This window comes from Macrobrachium rosenbergii, chromosome 42 (assembly GCF_040412425.1).
Source record: "Macrobrachium rosenbergii isolate ZJJX-2024 chromosome 42, ASM4041242v1, whole genome shotgun sequence".
Classification (NCBI taxonomy): domain Eukaryota; kingdom Metazoa; phylum Arthropoda; class Malacostraca; order Decapoda; family Palaemonidae; genus Macrobrachium; species Macrobrachium rosenbergii.
Genome location: NC_089782.1, coordinates 5,690,226 through 5,714,833, shown reverse-complemented (window position 1 = coordinate 5,714,833; position 24,608 = coordinate 5,690,226). Strand labels below are relative to the sequence as shown.

Here is a 24,608-nt window from a genome sequence, read left to right as displayed (position 1 = left end):
GGTTCCTCAACGATGTTTTGAAATTAGCCACTGACATTGATAACTCACAATGCTCGTATCTGGATCTGTTAAGAAAAACCTTGTTTCTGATTAGCTTGGCTTCAGGTGCCAGAATTTCAGAGCTATCGGCCCTCGCTAGAGGTGATGATCATGTTGATTTCCTCCCGTCCGGAGAAATCCTCCTTTCCCTACTGGCTAAGAATGAAGACCCTCAGGACAGGTGGTCCCCCTGGAAGGTGGTGCCTCTTCCTCAGGACCAATCCTTATGTCCAGTATATACCTTAAAGTCTTATCTACAAAGAACTCCACAGTATAAGTCGGGTCCTCTTTTTATCAGGGGAAAAAGGTGGAACTCTTTCGTTGAACGCTATAAGACAGCAAATTCTGTATTTTATTAAACAAGCCAACCCGGATTCAGTCCCAAAGGTTCATGATATCCGTGCAGTAGCTACCTCTACTAATTATTTTCATAATATGGATTTTGCTGAACTTACCAAGTATACGGGTTGGAAATCACCTCTAGTGTTTAAACGCCACTATTTAAAATCACTCGAAGCTCTGAAATTTTCTACAGTGGCTGTGGGGAGTGTCATCTCCCCACCTTAATTATCCTTAATCCTTTCCTTCCCCCCCCCCGCCCACCTGCCTCATTTATTTCTCTGCCTGCCTTTCTGGATCAATCATGCCTCACTGCCTTGCTCCTCATAATTGATACTAGTATTACCTGGTTATTGTTTGTCTTGTTGATTGGTTTTGATATGCTGTGGATTTAGATTAAGATGGAAGTACTGGAGCGGTTTTTATTTTGCTTCATGTACCTCAATTCCTGGTTTTGTATATATCTCATTGTTCTTAGATTTAAGTTTATATTTACTGTTTATACCATTAGGTTGTAGGAGTCTTTTATTCCACCCCTAATTATATTGTATTTTTGTCATTCTACTTTGTTCTTAGATTAAGTTTACATTTTCATTGTGTCTTTATATTTTTGGGTGTGTGTTGTTCCACCCATACTTACCTGTTATTAAATCTAATTTTCCTTGATGAGATATCATATTAAATCTATTTTTTCATAGCATGTGTTTTTCTTCTGATCACCTTTTTTTTCTGTTGTAGCTTTGCAGTCTTGGCATGATTCTCTGTCACTATTTCACCGGCTGACACGGGGCTGAGCTCAGAAAAGGGATTTTGACAAAGGAAAAATCTATTTCTGAGGGAGGCCCCGTGTCACCCGGTGACCCTCCCAGGAGCAGATTTGCCCCCCCTACTTGCTCATGCCAAGTCTGGGGGTGGTGCTAGTCTGGAATGAGTTCAGATGGCACTGGAGTCGCCGCTTGGCGGGCGGGTGAGCGTGGGCGCTGGTACGGCCCCTCGCTCTTCCCGGGGATCTTGACATGGGGATGGGATGGCTCTGTGGTTGTGATCCTTCACTCACCCTTGGTTATACTGACGTCTTCATTAGAAGATGCTCGATCTGGGGTAGTAACTCCAACATTCCTGAAAGCTTTTTTCTCTGGTATATTTAGCAATATTTATACCTAGAAATTCGTGTTAGTATGGAATTTCACCGGGTGACACGGGGCCTCCCTCAGAAATAGATTTTTCCTTTGTCAAAATCCCTTTTTTTTCTTGTGTATGGTAATACAGTATGGTAACAACTGATTGGGAATTAGCTGTGTAAAAATGCATTAAAGGTCATAAAACCATGGTAGGGTTGTGGGTAAACACAGGGAGGCTACCTGCCTTCTGAACTGTGTCATCTACTAGGGAGAGAAAATGAAGGGGGTTATATTTTTCTTCAAAGTGTATTTATGCAGTAAATTATTTTACAGATATGGGGAAAAAAGGTAGATAATTGCCTTTGGCATAAAGTTTTCAGTTTAAAGTATGATGGTGTTTGTTTATCAGCATAATGTACTGAGTATTTACAGTTGTGGAACTGACAAAGTTAGGTGAGGAAGGGTACAGAGTTGGCCTTCAGCACCCTTAGATTTTTTACTTGCCATTATTTGGATTTCACCATTATCCGACATACCCTTGGCTCTATTAATCTGGGTAATTGAAGGATTACATTATATATATATATATATGTATATATATATATATATATATATATATATATATATATATATATATATATATATATATATATATATATATATATATATATGTATGTATGTATACATACATACATACCTGCACACACAAATAAATTCATACATATACAGGTGCAGTATGCACCTAGTGGATTCTTTTTTTATTTGGAGAATTTCTTGTCTGGACCTATATTAGAAATAAAAAAAAATATGTATCACATTTGACAATAAATGCATGTTTCATACTATAATATTGTACTCTGTTATGCCAATTTTACAGGGTGCTGTATCTTTACTGTTAGTCGTTGATGGAACAGTAAGAAAGGGCGATCATATTTCGTCTGCTCACACAAGCAAGAGTTATGAAGTCAAAGAAGTAGGGATCCTTACTCCCAAGGAAGCTTCAGTTCCACAGTTGTGAGTGTGATTTCATTCACAGTTATGATTGTGTATCTTTCACGTTACTGTATATTTATTTGCAAAATCATCCAGTAGAAACATTATGTACCTTTGTTATTATAAGCAGAAAATTGATGTAAAAGAAATTAGCATCAGGTAATTCGCAAAACAATTTGGTTTGTGGCAAATACTTTATACTGTATACTGTAGTTGTTCCCAAAGAAAAGTAAAAATTAATTAATTAAGACAATTTATGTCACTTCATTTACTATGAAGTGTGTCCAAACAAACCTGTGAAGGTAGGAGAGTGCCTCTTGCTGACAGCTGAGCAGTGTACAGTTACCTGACAAACCAAAGGAATCTTGTTTAAAACTTCTTTAGTACAGGCAACTTTCACAGTACAAATGATTAATGTTGAATGCTTATACAGTATGACATTCAGTTTTTGCTCAAAATTTAAATCCAGTCCTGCTCTGCTTTTTTTTTTTTCTAAACTATACCATACAGCACTGTACTATCTTCATGTAAGGCTGAAGGTAATTGAATGCACTGTATTTATTTTGAATTACTGTTCCTGCCTTGCAATGTGCAGATTATATTTGTGGCCTGTGGAGTACTGTAAGTGCACATGTGTATGTGGGTTTGTCTGTTGGTCCTGTCATAGCATGTAAAACACTCTCTCTCTCTCTCTCTCTCTCTCTCTCTCTCTCTCTCTCTCTCTCTCTCTCTCTCTCTCTCTCTCTCTCTCTCTCTCTCTCTCTCTCAAAACATGTACACTACAATATACGTTACATGGTAATGTGTTTTGGCATTTACGCGCACAAAATACTTGCAGTGCCAGGAGTATAATGTTGTATATAAAAAGTTTACCATACAATAGTGTGTTGTAGTGTAGAGTACAGACAATCATGTATTCAGTTATGTATTATTAAGTAGCTTAACCAGACCGGTGACTAATTTATTTAGCTCTCACAGTGTTGGCCTGAATAATTGTTCATTATTGATTAATAAGTGTAGATTTTATTAAGTACCTGTGTAGCTTTTTAAAAATTTTATAATTGTGCTAATTGAAAACAGTGGGAGTCAGACAAAATATCTTTGATTTTTCCAAAACATGACATTCATTGTTGATTATATTTTGGGCATTCACACAAAAAATCTTAGCATTACTCTACAGTTTGTACATATAGGGACTGTTTCATATGAATTTATATCAGATATCTATGAGTCAAACAAAAGTGACAAATTCTGAGACCAGTCAGAAGTGTTGTAATGTAATTAATTTTTATATTAATTTCATATTCTAACATTGGGCCTGATCCATTTTGCTTACTACAGACATTACCTTACTTAGTGTAATGATATGTCACCATTTGTAATGTCCTTTTATCACCTTCAAATGTTATGATATTCCTTTCTTATTATTTATTTTGTTCGTTGCCCATGTAAAGAAGTTTTTTACTTCCTTTATAGTTGCTTTATCATTTCTGGCTTTGTTGTTATTGTAGCGATTGAGTCCCAGGAGGTTAAGAAGACACTGTGCAGCTTTCTTACTTCATTAACACACTAGTAAAAATAACACTGTACATACAAGTTAGTAGCATGAATACGAATCGAAGTGTGACCCTTGCTTTCTTCTCAACCCGCAATTGGTGAGGCCCTCGACCCCACTCCACTCAGGCTCATGGATCTTCTATCTTCTCTTTGGTTCTCTATCTGCTTCTTTTCTATCTGACCTGTTCTCTCTGTTCTGCTCCTCTTCCTTTCTTCCTTAAGGCTCTTGAAAAGGAAATGCCCATCCCACAATAGGTGGACCATTGCTACTTGTCCTGCCTTGGTAGATGTCCTAAGTGGTTGGAACTTATCTAACGATGTCCTTTTGGGTGTAATTAGATGAATTAATCCCTCCTTCGTAGGTGGGACTAATGACGTCACCAGAAGTCTTTAGTTCCGGCGAGAGTTGCAGGGTAAGCTTACAGGTGAGACAGGTAAACATTCTTGTCACGATTGCCTTAGATTAAACTCGCGCCCGTGTTTTGCTTTTCTAATCATGACACAGGAAGTGTTGTTACTCCCTCTGCTTCGTTATTCTCTCTCTCTCTCTCTCTCTCTCTCTCTCTCTCTCTCTCTCTCTCTCTCTCTCTCTCTCTCTCTCTCTCTCTCTCTCTCATATTTACTCTATTCATAATTAATATTCTCCTAGCTATCATTACATCACTCGGTCACCTACCAAACATTGTCTTCAATGTTTAATTAAACATAATAAAATGGATACAACTGTAATGGATATAATAAAAATTGTTTCTCCTATTGTGGAGGAAAAGACAGAAGTTCATTAAACATTCTAAAAAAAAAATTATATTAGAATATCAAACATATCAAATAATAAGTATTGTATATTAATTTATAAATATATTTAATGAACATATGAACAATAAACTATCTTGTACAAATAATGTTAACATCAATTGTCAGTTAATGTTGTTATTGAGTTCTGTCAATATCCCTTGTATTTTTCTGATAATAAGATTTCTCACTACCAGGATAAACAATATAACAGTTATTACTATTACCACTAGATTTACTATTGATAAAATTGGGGAGACAGTTTCTTTGTAGTAGAAATATTCATCAACATAGTTCAAATTTTCAAGCTTCCTTAATTCTAACTGAGACAACTTAAATTTATCTATTTGTTCCGACATGATATACAAACCGTCGGTCTTTTACATTACGAATTACTTTCAGCGTAGGCTGGAAACAGCCGTTAAACTCTTGAGCAAGGTGGTTAGGCAGTAACTACCACCAGGTAGGCAGGAATACCAACCTGCCCGGATGTAAACATTCCAGTTTGCTTTCGGCCATCATGCGGTACAGACGTGGTTTCGGATCTCATTGCCTGACTGTCGTTAAGCTCTTACTATCCCGGTGGGATCTTTCTGTATTTTTGTGTATATTTACGCATGTTTGATATGTATGAATACAAACCCACGAATTGTGATAACCTTGCATAAGCTGTCGTTCCCTTGCGCTGTGTCTTGGGTTTGACGGCCAAGGGCGTATTTAGAGGGGCGTAACTGAGTGGTAATACTTCTCTTCCAGTAGCCCTTTATTTAGATACTGAAGCGTTCCCCTGTATGTTCGGAGCTATTAGATTGGGACGTAATATCTTCGCTTCCCTACATTGATTGGGTTGTAAGAATTCGCCTCCCATCCTGGGCTCCCGCCCTCCGTGTACAAGGGGCATGAGTACTTCCTTCCTACTTGTGGTGAGTGTTGTTTTCGCTGCCTGCACTTAGAGTTGTGTTGGGGGTAGGTTGCGGGCGTCGTTAGTAAGCTCCACTTCCACGGCGCCCTTGGTGGCCTCCCCTCCGTCCTTCTCTCTCCCTGTAGATTCTTCCTTATCTCTCCTTCAGTACAGATCTCTCTCCTTTGCCCTTCGCTCTCTCGTCGGGCAAAGACCGCGAGGAGTGGGCTGCCACGTGGGCAGTCAGGTGTCTCTTCTAGGGGCCTCCTCTCGCTGCGTAGGGCAGTTCCCCTCGTAGCGAGAGGAGTCTCCCTCTGCTAATCATATTTGCTTTTTCTTTCAGGTTGACAGTGAGCATTGCAGACACAGCAGTAGTTGGCTGTATCTCAGGGGACATCTTGCATGATGGAGTCTCGACATTCATTCATTGTTGCTTCGGAACCGACCACAGTACCTGGTTGGAATGACAGTTCCACGTCGGGATTGTTCCGACTCTGTTCCCACCGATGTGGATTGATCGCTGTCATTGCTGGCCTTCATGCATGCCGTGGCACTGCCTCTGGCATATCTGTGGTCCATCTGCTCGTGCTGTTTCCTGTGTTATGCTCCTATTAACTCGACGACAGTCTCTGGGCGGCTCTTCCTGGTCTCCTGCCGCAGCCGCCCTGATCATTCCTGTCGCTGGTGGTGACTGTCATGGGACGTTCCTGGCCGTTGCTGTAGCTCCTGCCTTCCGAACCGCTTTCATAGCTCCTGCATCGGCTGTCCTGGCCATGCCTACTGCTTCTCCTGGTGGTGGTGCCCGGGCCCGCTTCCGTTCTGTTCCTGCTTAGCTCCCCTGGAGGTTACGATGTCCGCCATCCTGTAGAAATTGTCGGAGTGAAGTTGAAGGAAGGTGCCCTGTGGAAGCAACGTTCCTGGCCATTACAGTAGCTCCTGTCTGCTGAACCGCTGCCTTAGCTCCTGCATCGGTTGTCCTGATGGAGCCTGCTGCTTCTCCTGGTGGTCGTGTCCTGGGCCGCTTCCATTGTGTTCCTGCCTGGCTGCCCTGGAGGTTACGATGTTTCGTGTCCACCATCCTGTAGAAGATGTCAAAGTGAAGGTGAAGGAAGTTGCCCTGTGGAAGTAGCCTACGTCTTCTTCAGCTTACCTTCGATTTCGTCTTCTGCTGCCTCTACCCTTTCTCTCCCAAGGTCCAAGGGGGTCCTGGAATCTGGACAGACCTCCGTCGGCCGAAGGAGAGGAAGGCTGCTTCTTTACCCTTGATGCCCTTTGACGTCTAGGGACTGCCTCCTTCTGAGGAGGCAGTGGGTCTCTCATTGGCTCTTCCCGACCTTCGGGTTAGGAAACCGATTTGCATACCCCTGGGTTTTGTGTTTCAGGAGCCGTGGGTGCGCAGACCTCGGTTTGCGATCCCATTCCCAGTCCTAGAGGTTCCACCTCTAAGACGGGGGCTTCGTCGGGCGCTCATTTGCAAGCCACTCCGAGTGCTCAAGATTCTATGGAATATTGAGTATCCCGATCTGGTCTGGAGAGTACTCTCCCCAGCCCAGTAGTTCCTCATTGGGCGAGTCAGTAGAGTTGTCGGCTAGCACTCGCTAGGCCCAAGTTCGAGTCTTCGGCCGGCTAATGAAGAACGAGAGGAATTTATTTCTGGTGATAGAAATTCATTTCTCGCTATAATGTGGTTCAGATTCCACAGTAAGCTGTAGGTCCCGTGCTAGGTAACCAATTAGTTCTTAGCCACTTAAAATAAGTCTGATCTTTTGGGCCAACCCTAGGAGGGCTGTTAATCAGCTCAGTGGTCTGGTAAAACTAAGGTATACTTAACTTTTCCCCAGCCCAGTTCGGGAGCAGTGCGAGAGAAAGGGCTGAAGCACCCAGGTGTCTCTGCTGTTCCTGCCAGCACCACAAGCGCTCCTCAAGTGCTTACTAGTGCTCGTTCCGGTTCCCAGTCTGGTGTCTCGATCCTATCAGTTCGAACACCAGAAGAAGCAGGGAACAGATTCCCTTCGAGAGTCCTGCGTGACTTCTAAGGGACTGACTCTCTTCCGGGAGACAAGTTTCTCTTGTGGAAATCTGCGCGTAAGGATGGTTCCATGCCTGGCTCTTTTCGATTTCTTTGGAAACCGAAAGCATCCGCTCCTGATTTTTGGGAGTCTCATGGGTCACTCGAATTCTATTAATCATGAGTGCTCTCCTGATGAGAGGCACAGGACTGGAGAAAGTGCCGAGACACCAGATGTCTCGTTACTGCCCGCCAGCTGCTTCGGTTGCTTGATGGGGTTTCATCCTTGTGTCTTGAACCTTAGGGTTCAAGCATCCACGATAGCAGACACAGAATTCCCCTTTGAACCTTCTTCTCGAAGGGCCTCGGCCTGGAAGGAGTTTAGAGTTCGGGAAACTAGCGCTAGTTCACGGCAGAACAGTTCCACCCTGTCCAATGCCGATTGTGTTCGCGCAGTCGGCTCGGCTCGGCTTGGCTCGGCTTGCTTGCCCCGCCCAGCCCCTGGTCGTGCTTGCAAGACTGACTCGGCTCAGCTCAGCTCGCCCCGAGTCCACTGCCTACTCCCAGTCCACTGCATACCACCCAGTGGGATCGCATTCGCATGATTAGCTTGGTTTGGTGCATCTCGGCTTGACCCCACTTGGTTTTTCCAAATCGGGTTCTCAGCTCTGTTCGGGTGAACTTTCTGCTTTTCCCAGGAAAGCGCTTTGCCACGGCACAAGCACTGTTCTTCCCCAGTGTGGCAGTAATCTCCTTCGGTTGATTATCGCTCATGGTTGGCCTCTCCTGCTGGTCTTACTGGCAGGACAGGTACGGGTACGCTTTCTCCTCACATGTTCTCTTTTCCTCTCGGCTGTTCCGAGAGGTGCGAGACGGACAAAGAGAGCTCTGACAAACTTACTTTGGGTGTCGGTTCCCCGATTATCGTGTAGTACAATCAGGTAGCTGAGGAGGGTTTCATGGGATCTGTCAGGGTCTCCCTCCAAGGGGAGAGGTACAGGAGTTTCACACTTTGGAAACAGCGAGGGTCTTCCTCTTCAAGTTGCAATCGCCCTCGTTTTTTGGAGAACTTCGCGCCAATTCGTTGGTGTGAGGATCCCTGTGATGAGACTGCGGCTCCCCCAATGAATAATATATATCATCTTTATCACTCGCAACCCTTGCAGTTCCCGAGGGGCCGAGAGTGTTGGGGACTGCCACGGTCCTGGCTTCCGAGAGTGTTCTCGTCCAGATGAATTCTTTTCTTCGTACAAGGAGTTCATTCAGGTCAAGACACCAATCTTCTCCCTTTCCTTGACAGAATACAAATTCTTCTTGCCTCAGAGGGTCTTGCCGACTGCAGTTCTGTGGGCAATTCTGGTTCTAAGAAGGACGACTTTGTACCAATTCGGATCTCCGGTTTCGTAAGTCCCAAGTTGGCTCGACCCTTAGGAACAAACCTTTACTTGGTTCTGCCTTTCTCTCAGAGATTTGCCAGATACCTCGGTAATCAAGGTTCATACCAGGCCACTGCCTTGTCCTTTGGGCAATGGCCAAGACCTTGGGGTCTTAGTCATCTCGACTCGACCTTGAGTTCAAGCCAGCCCCCTCAACTCCTAAGAAGTCCCAGGCTTCGGAAGAAGATTGCGGAACACATAGCCCTCTTCTTCCCTTCTAGGAAAGTGCGCATAACTGTCTCTTTCCACCCTCTTTTCCATAAGGGAGGAGGGAAGAAGGGAAGAGAGAAAGAAGTATCAACCGGGAAGAAGTTCTCCCGCTGGTGATACCTGGATGAAATGAAACTTATTGAGTCTCTGGAGCAGTCAGCAACATTACCGAGACTAGGGAATGGATTCCTTTAGGAGAAGTATCCATTTCCCTTAGGTCTCGGCAATTCTTTTCATCATCCCACTTCCTCTCCCATGCTCCCGATTCGGGAAATGCCAGCCTGGCTAGAGCTAATTGTCTCAGTATCCTGTCATCTTGCAGAAGCTTCCCCATGGTGGAGAATGGAGGTCTGCTTCCATTCCTCCATCCTTCTTTCCTCTTTGAAGAATGAGGAAAGAGTTAGGCTAATGCTTGATTGAAGGAACCTTCGAATATGGATTCACCAATTGAAGAATAGGTGCACACCGGTAAGACCTTGTCTTGTAGATATGTGACCGAGATGATTAATACCTTCTCATCACCATCCTGGGCATTTGTCGACAAAGAAGAAGGAATCGTTTTTTCCTCCTGTTTCATCTGTCAGCATTTGCAGGTACTTGAGTGTTCTATAGCTCACTCGACAGCTCAATTAGCCAGATGCATTCCCGGTGGGGATGTTTTGGTAGGCGAGCTTGGCCTTGGGTTTGAATGATCAGGACGGAACGTGCTGCTCACTCTTTTCTTCACGAAGATTCACAAAGAGACTGCTCAACTGAGAAATCCCTACCATCTTTCTGAGGCATCCCTGCACAACAAGTCGGTAGTTTTTCTCGCTCCTCTGTACCAGACCCAGGGGCCACTATGGTGAGGCATGCTGTCATTTTGGGAAAAAATCGATATCTGCGTTTTTCCCTCCGTATTTGTCTGTTTCGCTAGGGGTTCACAAGCATTGCTCACCCCGAGTTACAGACAAATGCTGGAAGACTTTGCCTTTCGGCCAACCAAATAGCCAAGGTACCGAGAAGAGTTCTGCTTGACCCAACCTCCTGTAGCAGCTACACAAGAAGCATTTCTTCAGGCAGTACATCCCTGTGTGTTCAGGACTGAGAGACCTCCCAGCTTTCCATGCAAGCACAGGTTCTCTCGCCTAGCAGGAATGGATATAGCTGGATAACTCTTGAAGTCTTCTGCAACACTGTCCCAGGGACTGGATCCGTCTTCGCTGGTAGGTGTCGTTGACGGAACTTCTTTTCGGGTCAGAGTCGCTCTTCAGGTCTGGACTTCATCGTCTTCTCCGCCAAGGGTATCTTCTCTCCCTTTCATTTGTGAAGAACATAGGCCCTTGCGACCTAGTCTTCTATCTAAAGTAGCCTTCTCCTCAGTCGAGACTTAGCTACGGATGAGAAGCTTCTTTGGTCGTGTTGTCATAGAGAACGGTTCCCTGGGTGGCATGTGACTCTCGTGTAGGGTTCCTGTCCTGTGCTCTGCACACGCCCTTACAAGAGTCGTCGGATAGAGATGTGCCCTCTTAAGACCATCTCTTATCCTTGCTCTGGCCTTGGCGTAGAAGATGGAAGAACAGGGATGGGGGATCAATACCTCGACTCCTTCTCGGATGCCGTAGCTGGACTTTGAATCCATCGGCATCTGTTGTCAGGTTTGAGTCCTTCCTGTTCCTCTCCTCCTTGGACTTTGTGTCTATCCAGATCATTCGTTACTTTGTCCTATTAGGGAGCTGTGGTACTTTCCGAAAGGCTCGACATTCCTAACCTGGATGTCGTCGATGTTTTCGCTAGTACTCTCTCTCTCTTAAGGAAGAAATGTCTAAGGACGCAACTTTCTTCTGGCTTTGTGTAGCAATTGAAGGAGGTACTTGGCAGCTGGCAATGACAATACTGGTACTTTCCACCTGAGAGCGCATTCCATCCTCGGGAAGTTTCTGTCGGTCTGGAAGCAAGACGTGGTCTCATAGACCACACTATTGTTTTCCTGTGGTCTTCTTGCCCACAGGCCCTTGGATCCTTCCCCTGTCCTCCTATGTCTCCTCCTTCAGGATGAGAATAGGACTCGAACCAGTAGTTGCTGGATCTAGCGCTGATGCGGTAAGACTACAGATCGAGCACCCATTCTATTTTTCTTCCAGAATCATAGAAGGAATTCTGCTCCTTCCTCTAGCAAGGGGAGGAAGGAGAGACTGGCAATAAGGGAACCCTGTCTCAGCTTTCCCTTACTGCCTCCGACTCTAGATCCTTCCAGCCTATTTCGTAGGAGTTATGTTTTCTCACTCATGCGAAAAGGTCCAGTATCTGACATTTGATCTTGCAGTTCCTACAGTCCGATCAATATGTCAGAGGCACGCTATTCCTCCTTGCTCTTTCGACTAGGAGGAGTAGCCCAGGTGTGCAGAACTCCAGTTAGTTCAAGAGACTTGCTCAGATTCCTCCCTCCAATCAGTGAGTCTTCCTAATGTAAAGGACCGATGGTTTGTGTATCGTGTCAGAACAAATCACAATTTTTGAAAGTAAATTGTATTTTTCGTAACTATACAAACCTGAAATCCTTTACATTACATATTATGCCTGCCTCATGCTACCCCTCAATCTGAACCTGGACCGAAAGGCAAACTGGAATGTTTATATCCGGGCAGGCGGGTATTCCCACCTGCCTGGCAGTAGTTACTGCCAACCACCTTGTTCAAGAGTTTAACGGCCATTTCAGCCTCCGCTGAAAGTAATTCCTAATGTAAAGGACCTCAGGTTTGTATAGTTAGGAAAAATACAATTTACTTTCAAAAATTGTGATTATATATGAGTAATTCTTATATGGCACATGTTTGTTGAATTTATGTTGTGAAAACATAGGGTTTATAATATAAAATTGGTTTGCTATCACTAACTGACGTGATGTTGTAAAATATTTAACATTTTTAATCTTTATTTCTGTACTAATGTTGTGACATTTAATTTTAGCTACAACAGTATTTAGTGAAAATACAAAGATTTCTTGTTCAATCATAAGTGCTTCAAAACTTTTATCATAGTTTGTGGTACGTACATCTTTTTCTTGGCTTTGGTTTAACACAATTTCTTGAATACAGGGATAAGCATTAGTATTCTTTTACAGGTTATCGAAATTACATATATATTCCTGTTCTTTGAACAGAATACACTCATTAAATTGTTTATCAGTGAAGAATGACAATAGTAGAGTGTGTTCTTCTAATGCAAAATGTCTAACTGTTCCCTTTTGAATAATTGTTTGTTCATTAACAATCATAGGAAATGAGTACACAGTTATTAATGTGTTTGTGATCCTAGTATTGAAAGGTACAACTAAAATAATTTTATCAAAAAGCACTTTGGCACTTATTAAATTGTAGTACATGAATACATCTTCCACAAGTGGCTGAAAGTGTTTTTCCCATGATGCAAAACTTAATAATGTCTTCTAATTCTTTAGGAGTGATTATTGTTGGGCTCAGAATACCTTATAAGCAAGCAAAATGGCATTTAATGTGCTTTTATGTTCCTGTAATATTACTTCACTTACTAGAGCAAATGTATTTAAAAACTGTATGTTTTCCAACTTATTAGTTCTTTTGTTACATTCTGATTGACTTGAGTTATAAAATTTTGCAGTTTTTCTATTTGTTCTGCATTTTGATTGTGTGATGTAATCTATTTATCACTGTCCCTCTTGCTGCTGCCCATTTTTCCAGTCTGTCTATTCTTTCTTTCTCCTGTTCTACATTTGCTTCGGTAGCAACTCCAAACAATGTGTTCAAAGCAGTTCCAGTGAAGGGTAAGAGGGATCTCTTTGACCTTTTAAGAGCGGTATTTTCTATTTCTGTGTTTAATTTTTCTTACAAGTGAATAACACTGTTATTTCTGAGCTGGACCTGTGTCACCCGGTGAAATTACCATTAAGCACTAATTTCTAGGTATAAGTATTGCTAAAAATACCAGAGAAAAAAGCTATCAGGAATGCTGGGGTTACTACCCCCAGTTCGATCATCTATAATCAAATAGACGTCGGTATATAAAAGGGTGAGTGTATGATGTCACTGTCACAGGCCTCTGCTCTGTAGAGATCTCCAATGTCAAAAACCCCGGAAAGTGAGGAGCCGACCTACAGCCAACACTCACCGCCCCGCTAACCAACGCCCCAAGCGCCATCTTGAACCATTCCGTTCTAGCACGCCTTCGTTGTAGTTGCGCTTTGCTTGTGCTTGTGGTTTTCTTTGCCGATTTTTGGCTCATCATGTCTTCCGCTCAGGATTTCACTGCTACTAAGTTAAGTACCATCTTCTTGTGGGGTTTTATTGTTATAGAGGCTTTTATTTGATCTCTAATTCAATATTACGAGGTTAAATATATCAGGCGTTCCTCCGCGTTCGTCTTGCCTCGGCCATATTGGCCTCGTTGGAATACCTTAGCAGCGTGATTCAGTGGGTGTTTCACTTGGTTATATATATCTATTTTGTATTTTCTGTTATTATACCCCTTCAGGAAGTTCCTTTTGGACGGATTGTTCTTTTGTCACGGGGGATGTGGTGCCAGTATCGTAATATAATTGTGCTGCTTGGGGAGGCTCTCCCCTCTCATTTTTGTGTTCTTTTATTTTCTCTTTTCGTGGGCACTTTCCTCTCGCGTTGGAAGAATATATCCTCCAAGGTGGTACTGTCTTGCTAACGGTTTACCTGATATATTAAGTGATGGATGACATGTATATTTTTGGATTAGAATTGTCTTTGGCTCAGCGTCAAGGGCGGCCATTTTCGTTATCATTCCCGCTTCCAGCATGTCGCGAGCTGTTAGGCCATACCCTTAGCCCAAGTTCTTATATATTTTTATATGTATATTTATATTATTTACATTTTGTTTCATATCTTTAGTTAACTTTTAGCAGTACTTAGTCAGTGTTATTGGGTTCTGGCCTAGCCCTCTCGTCTGCCATCGGGGGATTAGGCTACTTATGTTAGGCGTATTTCATGTGACTCTGCTTCCTTCTCCCCCGACCATGTCGTTTTGAGGCTTGGAGGGAGGCGTCGGTTGGTTGAGGGAGTTCCTCGTTCTCTGGTTCCATCCGACCATACCGTTATGTTTGAAGGGTGTTCTTAGGCATCGGAGACCCCCCCCCCCCCTTCCTCTGTTCTGGTATATCTGATCAGACCAGTTGGTTTCAGGAGGTAGGTTAGTATAGGAAGGGGTCTCCTCAGTACGTAGCCTATTAACCGCCCAGTCTGTCGGTGTTGGTGGGTGGCCAGACCTCGCGTGGAATTTCTCTCCCACACCCCCTTCCTTCCTCTTTCACCTTCTCCCAGTCAAAAGTTTTGACGTTGGGGGAGGGTTGGGAGTCATAGGTAGTTCGGGTTTTTCATGTTGTTAGCCTAGCTTTCCTTACCCTTTCTGTAACATTTGGCGGGTGTCTTTAGTTTCTCCCTGCGTGAGGGAAGTCGGTCTCCATGACCGGCACCCCGTGGGGAGTTTCTATATGTGTCCGGGGGATTTTTCCCGTCCACCTGGCCGCTCTATCTCGACCCCTCCATTTTGTTATTCCCTCCCTGCTCCTTAGCGTGTGGCGTGTAATCTTTCTCCCTCCCCACGTGAGGGACGTCGGTCTCTTATGACTGGCACCCCGTGGGGAGTCTAGGCCGGCGTCCAGATAAGTGTTTCCCACCTATCTGGCCTCCGCCTTACGGTTTCCGCCATCTCGCTAGTGTCTCGTTTGTTCGCTTTCCTCCAGGTTAGCTAGAGCATCGTACACAAGTCCAGGGTTTCTGTCTTGACTTTCACTGGTTCTTTTCAGCTGGGTTTTTCGGATCTCCCGTTGCTTTCTTGCCCGTTACCACTCCGGTGGGTTTGGTTCTCGGTCGGTTGGCGCTTTTCACTACCTGTTCTCTGCCACAAGCGTGAGAGCCGATCCAGTTTTGAGTTCGACTCTACGCCCCCTCCGCCGTTACCAGAGGTTTGAAGTAGCGGGATGTCTGAAGTATCCATGACAGAATATCATAACCAGATATGTACTGCTGTTTACACATATAAGTTGACCATTATGTAAGACTGCCGGAGTCCGGCAGTAATTGTTTTCATTTATTATTTCATGTTAATTGCTAATTGAAATGTTGCATGATCTTAGGTTAAGGTGTACTATAACCGTCGGATTAACTCCGGCGGTCCTTAACTCATCTGTTCATGTATTGTATATTATCTTTATTCAGCCGGGTTACTCCGGCGGGTTCTAATTTTTGTCAATAAGCATGCTCCATCACCCGCTCTAGTTTAAGGAGCTATCTCCGCCGGCTCTACTCCGGCGCGCCCTAATTAGCATACTCATGTATCATCTATCCACTTACAGATGGTACGCTGTCAGGAGACCGGGTGCACGGCGGTCTTACATCAACCTTACAGCCACGTGGTTTGCCGTTCCCATTCCGGCTGTGCAGTCCGGGTGGGGGATTTGGTCGTCTGGCACCCGGACGGTTGTGAAGTGTGCTATGCTCTGTTTGAGCAGGTGTTGGACGAGTCGGTAAGCTTCAAGTCCGCTAGCCTTTAGTCTTACTTGACTGCATTGCTTATATTGTTGAATATAACGTCCAGTGTCTGGTTTAGTAAGCCTTTGTTCTCTTCCAGGCCGACCGTACTTCCCGTGACTCTTCACTGTCGACCCTGAAGGCCTGGGTCGGCGGGTTTGGGAGGAACGTCCCGTCGGGGAAGCCGTACATTCTGTCGGAGTTTATCTGCAACCTTCTCTACCCCGGCGCCCGGATCTCTGCTGCAGTCCCAGCGGAAGTAGCCGCCCCTTTAATTGAGCAGATCCGGGTGGAGACGCAACCCTCCCAAGATGACAACCTGTGCGGGGAGGTGACGGAGGAAGTGGCGGCCATTAACCTCGACCTTGAACCTATGCACGTCGAACCGGACCAGGTAGGGAGGTAAGTGAGGCAGGGGGAGCGAGCTCCCTTTTTAACTCTCCTTCTTCTTCATCTTCTTCCTTCCAGGGATTCCAGAAGTCTTCCTACCTTGAGGACAGGTCGAGATCTACTGTCCCCAAGGTGAAGAAGACCTTTAAGTCCAAGGGCTACAAGTCCTCTAGTTCTCGCAAGGCTACTCCTCTACCTCCCTTGAAGTCACGGGCGTCTAGTCCGGTGGCTTCAACTAGTAAGGCTACTCCCCCTGTCAAGGGGTCGAGATCTAGGGCAGTTAAGGCGAGGCCCCCCCCCCCCTCAGCCTGCTTTTGACCCTGAGGCTTTTGCAGAATTCCTTCTGCAAAAGCTCGATAAGAAGGTAGATGATAAGTTGAGCCATCTTTCTTCTCAGCTCGCCTCGGGCCTTAAGGCTTCCTACGATCATTGGAAGTCTTTAGCTGAGAGGATGCAGAACCAGGAGAGCGTGCTCTCCGGTTCGTGCGCTCTGGAGGGGCGGGGCAGTCATACCCCATTCCGGATGCCTCCACCCTCCCTCCCTTCGATAAGGGAAACCCTTGGCGTTTGGCTCTTCATGCTCCCCGGCATGAAGATACCCTGACAATTGAGGGTTTAGGGACACGCAGGTTGGAAGAGCTGGAGTTCTTCCCACCTGACCTGGTGCCTCCCTACCCAGGCTACGCCAGGTTGACAGAAGAGGCATGGATTAGGTCAGACAAAGTCCCTAAGGAAACGGTTATTTTCCCGAGGGACCAAGCTCAGTCTGCCTTGCTGCGCACCCTGACGGAGTGGGAGGCAGATAATACCAAGCTGACCCCCTTCAAAGGGAACTTTACTATGTTCTCTTTGGGGGATAAGGTTCCTACTCCCTGCATGTCAAAGGTAGCCCTGTTGACCTCTCAGGCATGCATAGAGGGTAAGCCGCTGCCTCAGCTCCGGGAGACAGATCCCACTTCCCTGGTCTTCCCCAGAGCTTCCAGCCCAGCCACATTTACGGTGGGCAGACTCGACCCGGACTGCGCTTCGACTTTGTTTAGCGAACAGCTTCCCAAGCTTCCGGAGGCTCTTCTGAAAGCAGAGTTCGAGGCCAGATGCAGGCTGAGTCGGTCTATGAATTCCCTGTGCCTGACGGAAGCAACTGCTGTGATTTACTCTGAGGATCCTCTCTTCCAAGTCCTGACCAAATCTCTGCTGGCGGGATTTCAAGCGGATCTATATGACTTTATGGTGGCAAGAATGAACTGCCGCAAACACATCTTTGCGGACGCCACCATAAGGCATGAGCCTAATAGGCTCATGAAAAGCTCTTTCTGAGGTACCAATATCTTCCCCGAGAGCGAAGTGAGCAGTGTCCTGGCAGAGGCAACCAGGGCAAATCAGAGTCTCCGCTCCCGCTGGGGTCTTCCTTTCAAGAGGAAGGCCTCCGAGTCCGCCGGATCCCATAATAGACCAGGGAAACGGTTCAGGAAATGTAAGAGGCCGCATACGCAGACCGTAATGCAGGCTGTACCGGTCTCCCAGGTCGGTCAGCCTTCAACCTCCAAGGCCCAGCTTCAACAGTTCGTGCTGATGCAGCCTGCTCAGCATTCCCTTGCTTCCCCAACCTACGTCACGTCTCCGGCTTTCAACCCCTCGTATGAGAGCCAGGGGTCGTTTTGGGGTTTTAACCAGAACGCAAGGGGAAGCAGAGCAAGAGCCTCCTTCAGAGGTAAGGCTGCATTACGTTCCCTCTCTTGGGGGAGAGGAGGCCGGGGCAGCAGAGGAAGTAAGCCCTCCCCCTCCCAATGAGCCTCCTCAGGTAGGCGGGAGGCTGTATCTTTTTCGAGACCAGTGGACCTTCAGCCCATGGGCCCACAGCATAGTCTCCAAAGGTCTAGGGTGGAGTTGGAGCAAGGATCCTCCCCCACTAGTCAGGTTCCATCAGCCCCCATCCAAAGCCCTCCTGGACTTCGCAAAGGAACTGCTGCAAAAGAGGGCTATAAAGAAAGTGAGACACCTGAAATTTCAAGGCAGACTGTTCAGCGTCCCGAAGAAAGATTCCAGTCAGCAAAGAGTAATTCTAGACTTGTCTCGTCTCAATCTTTACATTCAATGCGACAAATTTCGCATGCTTACAATCTCGCAGGTGCGGACCCTACTTCCCCGTGGAGCCGTCACCACCTCTATAGATCTTTCAGACGCATATTATCACATCCCGATTGCGAGAAACTTCTCTCCTTACCTAGGATTCAGACTAGGAAATCAAGCCTACTCATTCAGTCATGCCATTCGGGCTCAACATAGCGCCCAGAATTTTCACCAAGCTGGCAGAAACGGTAGTTCAACAGTTACAGTCCCAGGGGATCATGTTAGCCGCATACCTAGACGATTGGATAATTTGGGCATCCAACGCCGAGGAATGCCGGAGAGCTACAGCCATAGTGATCGGGTTCCTGGAATCCCTAGGCTTCCAGATAAACAGGGAGAAATCCCGCCTAGTTCCGGAGGCTCGATTTCAGTGGCTAGGTATCCAGTGGGACCTAGACTCACACAAACTATCTCTTCCGCCAGCCAAAAGGAGGGAAATAGCCAAAGCCACCAGGCAGTTCCTCAAAAGCAGGAAAGCCTCTCGCCGTACTCAGGAAAGAGTCCTGGGTTCTCTTCAGTTCGCATCTGTTACAGATCTGCTTCTGAAAGCCAAACTGAAAGACATAAACAGAGTGTGGCGGAGACGTGCCAATATCAAACTCAGAGACAAGGTGTCATTAATTTCGCTAGTGTTGAGGAAAAGACTCCGGCTGTGGTCCACAGTCAAGAGTCTATCAAAATCAGTACCCCTCCAGTTTCCTCCTCCATCACTGGTGATTCACACAGATGCTTCCCTAAGTGGCTGGGGAGGTTATTCCCAACACAAAAAAGTTCAAGGTACATGGTCCACAATGTTCCGCCAGTTCCACATCAACATTCTAGAAGCAATGGCAGTATTTCTAACTCTGAAAAAACTGCGTCCACCCAGACAGATACATATCAGACTGGTTTTGGACAGTGCAGTAGTAGTGCATTGTATAAACAGGGGGGGCTCCAAATCGAGCCGGATCAATCAAGTGTTGATAGCTATTTTCTCCCTGGCGAAAAAGCACAGTTGGCACCTGTCAGCCACCCATCTCGCAGGAGTCCGGAATGTCATTGTGGACTCTCTATCCAGGACAACTCCGCTGGAGTCGGAATGGTCCCTGGACAAAACTTCATTCGAGTGGATTCACCGTCAGGTTCCAGGTCTCCAGGTAGATTTGTTTGCCACAGATAGCAACCAAAAACTTCCATGTTATGTTGCTCCCAACCTGGACCCTCTGGCTCACTCCACAGATGCAATGTCAATAGATTGGAACATGTGGCAGAAAATCTATCTGTTTCCACCAATAAACCTCTTGATGAAAGTTTTGCACAAGCTCAGGTCATTCAAAGGTCAAGTGGCTCTGGTAGCACCCAACTGGCCGAAGAGCAGTTGGTTTCCTCTTCTTCTGGAGTTGAAGCTCCGGCGTATTCAAATACCCAGGCCACAGTTGACCCAAATAGTACAAACTCGGACTGTGTCAGCTTCCTCAAGAATTCTAAATGCCCTGGCTTTGTGGACTTCATGAAATTCGCTGCTCAGAGAGGTGCGGATATTGATCCTGTTAATACATTGTTCTTAGAATCAGATAAAAGGGACTCTACTCTCAGACAGTATGATTCAGCAGTTAAAAAGTTAGCATCATTCCTGAAAGAATCTGAAACTCAAGTAATGACCACGAATCTGGCGATATCATTCTTCAGGTCATTGTTTGAAAAAGGTCTGGCTTCGAGTACTATTACCACAGCAAAGTCAGTTTTAAAAAAGATATTTTTACATGGCTTCAATATTGACTTAACAGATTCATACTTTTCATCAATCCCTAGAGCATGCACTCGTCTGGGACCAGCAACCCGTCCACACACAGTTTCTTGGTTCCTAAATGACGTACTGAAATTATCATCGGACACTGATAATGAACAGTGTCCATATTTGAGTCTGTTAAGGAAAACATTATTCTTAATTAGCCTAGCTTCAGGTGCCAGAATTTCTGAACTGTCCGCTCTTTGTAGAGGTTCGAACCATGTTGATTTCCTCCCATCAGGAGAAGTTCTACTATCCCCGGATCCAAGATTTTTAGCCAAGAATGAAGATCCACAGGATAGGTGGTCCCCTTGGAAGGTTATCCCCCTTCCACAGGATCCGTCCGTATGCCCAGTCACTACCCTAAAGGCTTATTTACATAGAACTTCTCAGGTATTGTCTGGTCCTCTCTTTATCAGGGAAAAAGGAGGAACACTTTCCTTAAAGGCCATCAGGCAACAAATACTTTATTTTATTAAACAAGCTAACCTGGATTCAGTACCTAAGGTTCATGATATCCGAGCAGTGGCCACCTCCACTAATTATTTCCATAATATGAATTTTGAAGATCTTAAAAAATATACGGGCTGGAAATCACCATCAGTGTTCAAACGCCACTATCTTAAATCACTGGAAGCTCTGAAGTTCTCTACAGTGGCTGCAGGAAGCATTGTTCCTTCTGCCCTAGATTAGTATATTGATCTTAATTACCCTGTCCTTTTCCTCTCTCGCCTGCCTGCCTCATTTACTTACCTTGCCATCTACTCTTAGGTCAGGCATGCTTCACAGCCTGGCTCCTGAACATGTGATTTTGTACATTTACTGTTGTGTTAGTGTTTAAGTTTCTTGGTACCTTCCAGTTTTTGTACTTATTAGTATTTAAGTCTTGGTACCTTCCAGTTTTTGATACACATTTATCCCTAGTCATTAATCATGTTTTTTACTGTTCATTATTCTTGTTATATTTTGCTTCTGGGATAATTAAACTAAAGTTTGTACTGGTACTTTTATTTATTTCCATCTAACTGGTTGTTTTATTGAAGGGTTTCTCCAAGCTTTGTATGATTCTGTATTACAATTTCACTGGGTGACACAGGTCGAGCTCAGAAAAGGGATTTTGACAAAGGAAAAATCTATTTCTGAGGGAGGCCCTGTGTCACCCGGTGAAATATCCATCCAGCACATATTTCTAGGTAAATTCTTTTCTAAATATACCAGAGAAAAAAGCTATCAGGAATGCTGGGGTTACTACCCCCAGATCGATCATCTATAATAAAATAGACGTCGGTATAGGTAAGGGTGAGTGATTGTTGTCACTGCCACAGGACCGCGCTCTGAAGATATCCCAATGACAAAACCCCGGAATGTGGGGAGCTGATCCAGCGCCCATACTCACCCGCCCGCCAACCGACGACCCCAGCGCCATCTGAACTCATTCCAGGCTAGCACCCCCCCACAAGCTTGGTATGCCAACTCAGGGAGGGAAACCTAGATCCTGGGGGGGTCACCGGGTGACACAGGGCCTCCCTCAGAAATAGATTTTTCCTTTGTCAAAATCCCTTTTCTGAGCTCGTCCCTGTGTCAGCCGGTGAAATCAGAATAGAGAATCATACCAAGTCTTGGTGAAAGTCTAAAAGTGACAAACTTTTAGGTGATCATGTATAAAAACACCATTATTAAAAATAATTTTAATTATCCCCAAAATATAATTAAATACTATAGTTATAGCAGAACAACTGAGTTATGACTAGGGATATAATTTATACTATAATAAAGGACATGAGAATCAACTATATACATTATTAATACTATAGTGGCGAGGTACTGACACTAAATAAATGACAAAACTTATAAGGGTACCTCCGGCCTTAAAACTAAATCACAGTGAGTATAACATATCACACACTTAAAACTAACACCGCAAGATTGTACGTTATACTATTAGGAGCCAGGCTGTGAGGCATGTCTGGTCCAGGAGAAAATGGCAGGGCAAATAAATGAGGCAGGCGGGCAGGGGGGAAAGGATAGGGATTAAAGGTTAATTTAAGGTGAAGGGATAATGCTCCCTACAGCCACCGCAGGGAATTTCAGAGCTTCCAGTGATTTCAGATAGTGGCGTTTAAACACTGATGGAGATTTCCAACCCGTGTACTTCTTCAGCTCAGCGAAATTCATATTTTATGAAAATAATTAGTAGAGGTAGCCACTGCTCGGATATCATGAACCTTAGGGACTGAATCCGGGTTAGCTTGCTTAATAAAGTACAGGATTTGTTGTCTTATAGCCTTTAAAGAAAGTGTTCCACCTTTTTCCCTGATAAAAAGAGGACCAGACAAACACTGAGAAGTTCTTTGTAAGTAGGCCCTCAAGGTAGCGACTGGGCATAAGGACAGGTCTTGTGGAAGAGGGACAACCTTCCAGGGGGACCACCTATCCTGAGGGTCTTCGTTTTTTGCTAAGAATGTTTGATCTGGGGAAAGCAGAACTTCTCCTGACGGGAGGAAATCATGATTGACACCTCTAGAGAGAGCAGACAGCTCTGAAATTCTGGCACCTGAAGCTAGACTAATTAAGAACAAGGTCTTCCTTAACAGATTTAAATAAGAACATTGATCATTATTAATTTCTGAGGCTAATTTTAGAACATCATTAAGGAACCAGGAAACCGTATGTGGACGGGTCACTGGTCGCAAACGGGCGCATGCTCTAGGAATGGATGAAAAGTATGAGTCTGTTAAATCAATCTTAAAGCCATGCAAAACACCTTTTTCAAAGCTGATTTTGCTGTGGTTATGGTGGCCGGAGCCAGACCCTTTTCAAACAGTGACCTGAAGAGTGATATTGCCAAATTGGTGGTCATGATTTGGGCTTCAGATTCCTTTAAAAAGGATGCCAACTTTTTAACTGCTGAATCATACTGTCTGAGGGTAGAATCTCTTTTATCTGATTCAAGAAACAGAGTATTAATGGGATCAATATCTGCCCCTCTCTGAGCGGCGAATTTCATAAAGTCCATAAAGCCAGGGCATTCAGAATTCTTGAGGAAGCTGACACAGTCCTTGTTTGCACTATTTGAGTCAGCTGTGGCTTGGGTATCTGATGACATTGTAACTTGAGCTCCAGAAGAAGAGGGAACCAATTGCTCTTCGGCCAGTTGGGAGCTACTAAGGCCACTTGGCCTTCGAATGACCTGAGCTTGTGCAACACCTTCATCAGTAGGTTTATTGGCGGAAACAGATATATTTTCTGCCAATTGTTCCAGTCTATGGACATTGCATCCGTGGCGTGAGCTTGAGGGTCCAGGTTGGGAGCAACATAACAAGGGAGTTTGTGATTGCTCTCCGTGGCAAACAAGTCCACCTGAAGGCCCGGAACCTAACGGCGGATCTATTCGAAAGAAGCCTTGTCCAGGGACCATTCTGACTCCAGCGGAGCTGTTCTGGACAGGGAGTCTGCAATAACATTCCGGACCCCTGCTAGATGGGTAGCTGACAGGTGCCAACCGTGTTTCTCCGCTAGTGAGAAGATGGCTATCATCACTTGGTTTATCCGGCTTGATTTGGAACCCCCTCTGTTTATGCAATGTACTACTACCGCACTGTCCAACACCAGCCTGATATGAACCTGGTTGGCGGGCGAAGTTTTTTCAGGGTTAGAAACACTGCCATCGCTTCCAAAATGTTTATATGGAACTGACGGAACATTGTGGACCATGTACCCTGTACCTTTTCTTTTGGTGAGTATCCTCCCCAGCCGCTTAACGAAGCGTCTGTGTGGATTATTAGAGCTGGAGGGGGGAATTGAAGGGGAACTGACTTTGAGAGACCCTTGACTGTGGACCACGGCCTGAGTCTTTTCCTTAGCACTTGAGGAACTAATGACACCTTGTCCCTGAGTTTGATATTGGCTGCCTTCGCCACACTCTGTTTATGTCTTTCAGCTTTGCTTTTAGGAGCAGGTCTGTTACAGATGCGAATTGAAGAGAACCCAAGATTCTTTCTTGCATGCTCTGGGAGGCTTTCTTGTTTTTGAGGAATTGCCTGGTGGCTTTGGCTATCTCCCTTCGTTTGGCTGGTGGAATAGACAGTTTGTGTGAGACCAGGTCCCACTGGATGCCTAGCCACTGAAATCGAGCCTCCGGAGTTAGGCGGGACTTCGCCCTGTTTATCTGAAAGCCTAAGGATTCCAGAAACTCGATCAGTATGGCCGTAGCTCTCCGCACTCCTCGACGTTGGATGCCCAAATTATCCAATCGTCCAGGTATGCGGCTAGCGATATCCCCGGGACCGTAGAACTGTTGTACTACCGTTTCCGCCAGCTTTGTAAAGATTCTGGGTGCTATGTTGAGCCCGAATGGCATGACCCGGAACGAGTAGGCCTGTTTCCCCAGTCTGAAACCTAGGAAGGGAGAG

At 45.2% G+C, this 24,608-nt stretch overlaps 1 protein-coding gene across 1 annotated transcript in view; it reads left to right on the top strand.

Moving 5' to 3' along the window:
- waw (Translation factor waclaw) overlaps positions 1-24,608 on the top strand; it is a 570,569-nt gene that overhangs the window by 155,777 nt on the left and 390,184 nt on the right. The window contains exon 6 of the mRNA XM_067085359.1: positions 2,377-2,513. Within this exon, the coding sequence (XP_066941460.1) occupies positions 2,377-2,513 (137 nt within the window). The remainder of the gene's footprint in view (positions 1-2,376; positions 2,514-24,608) is intronic.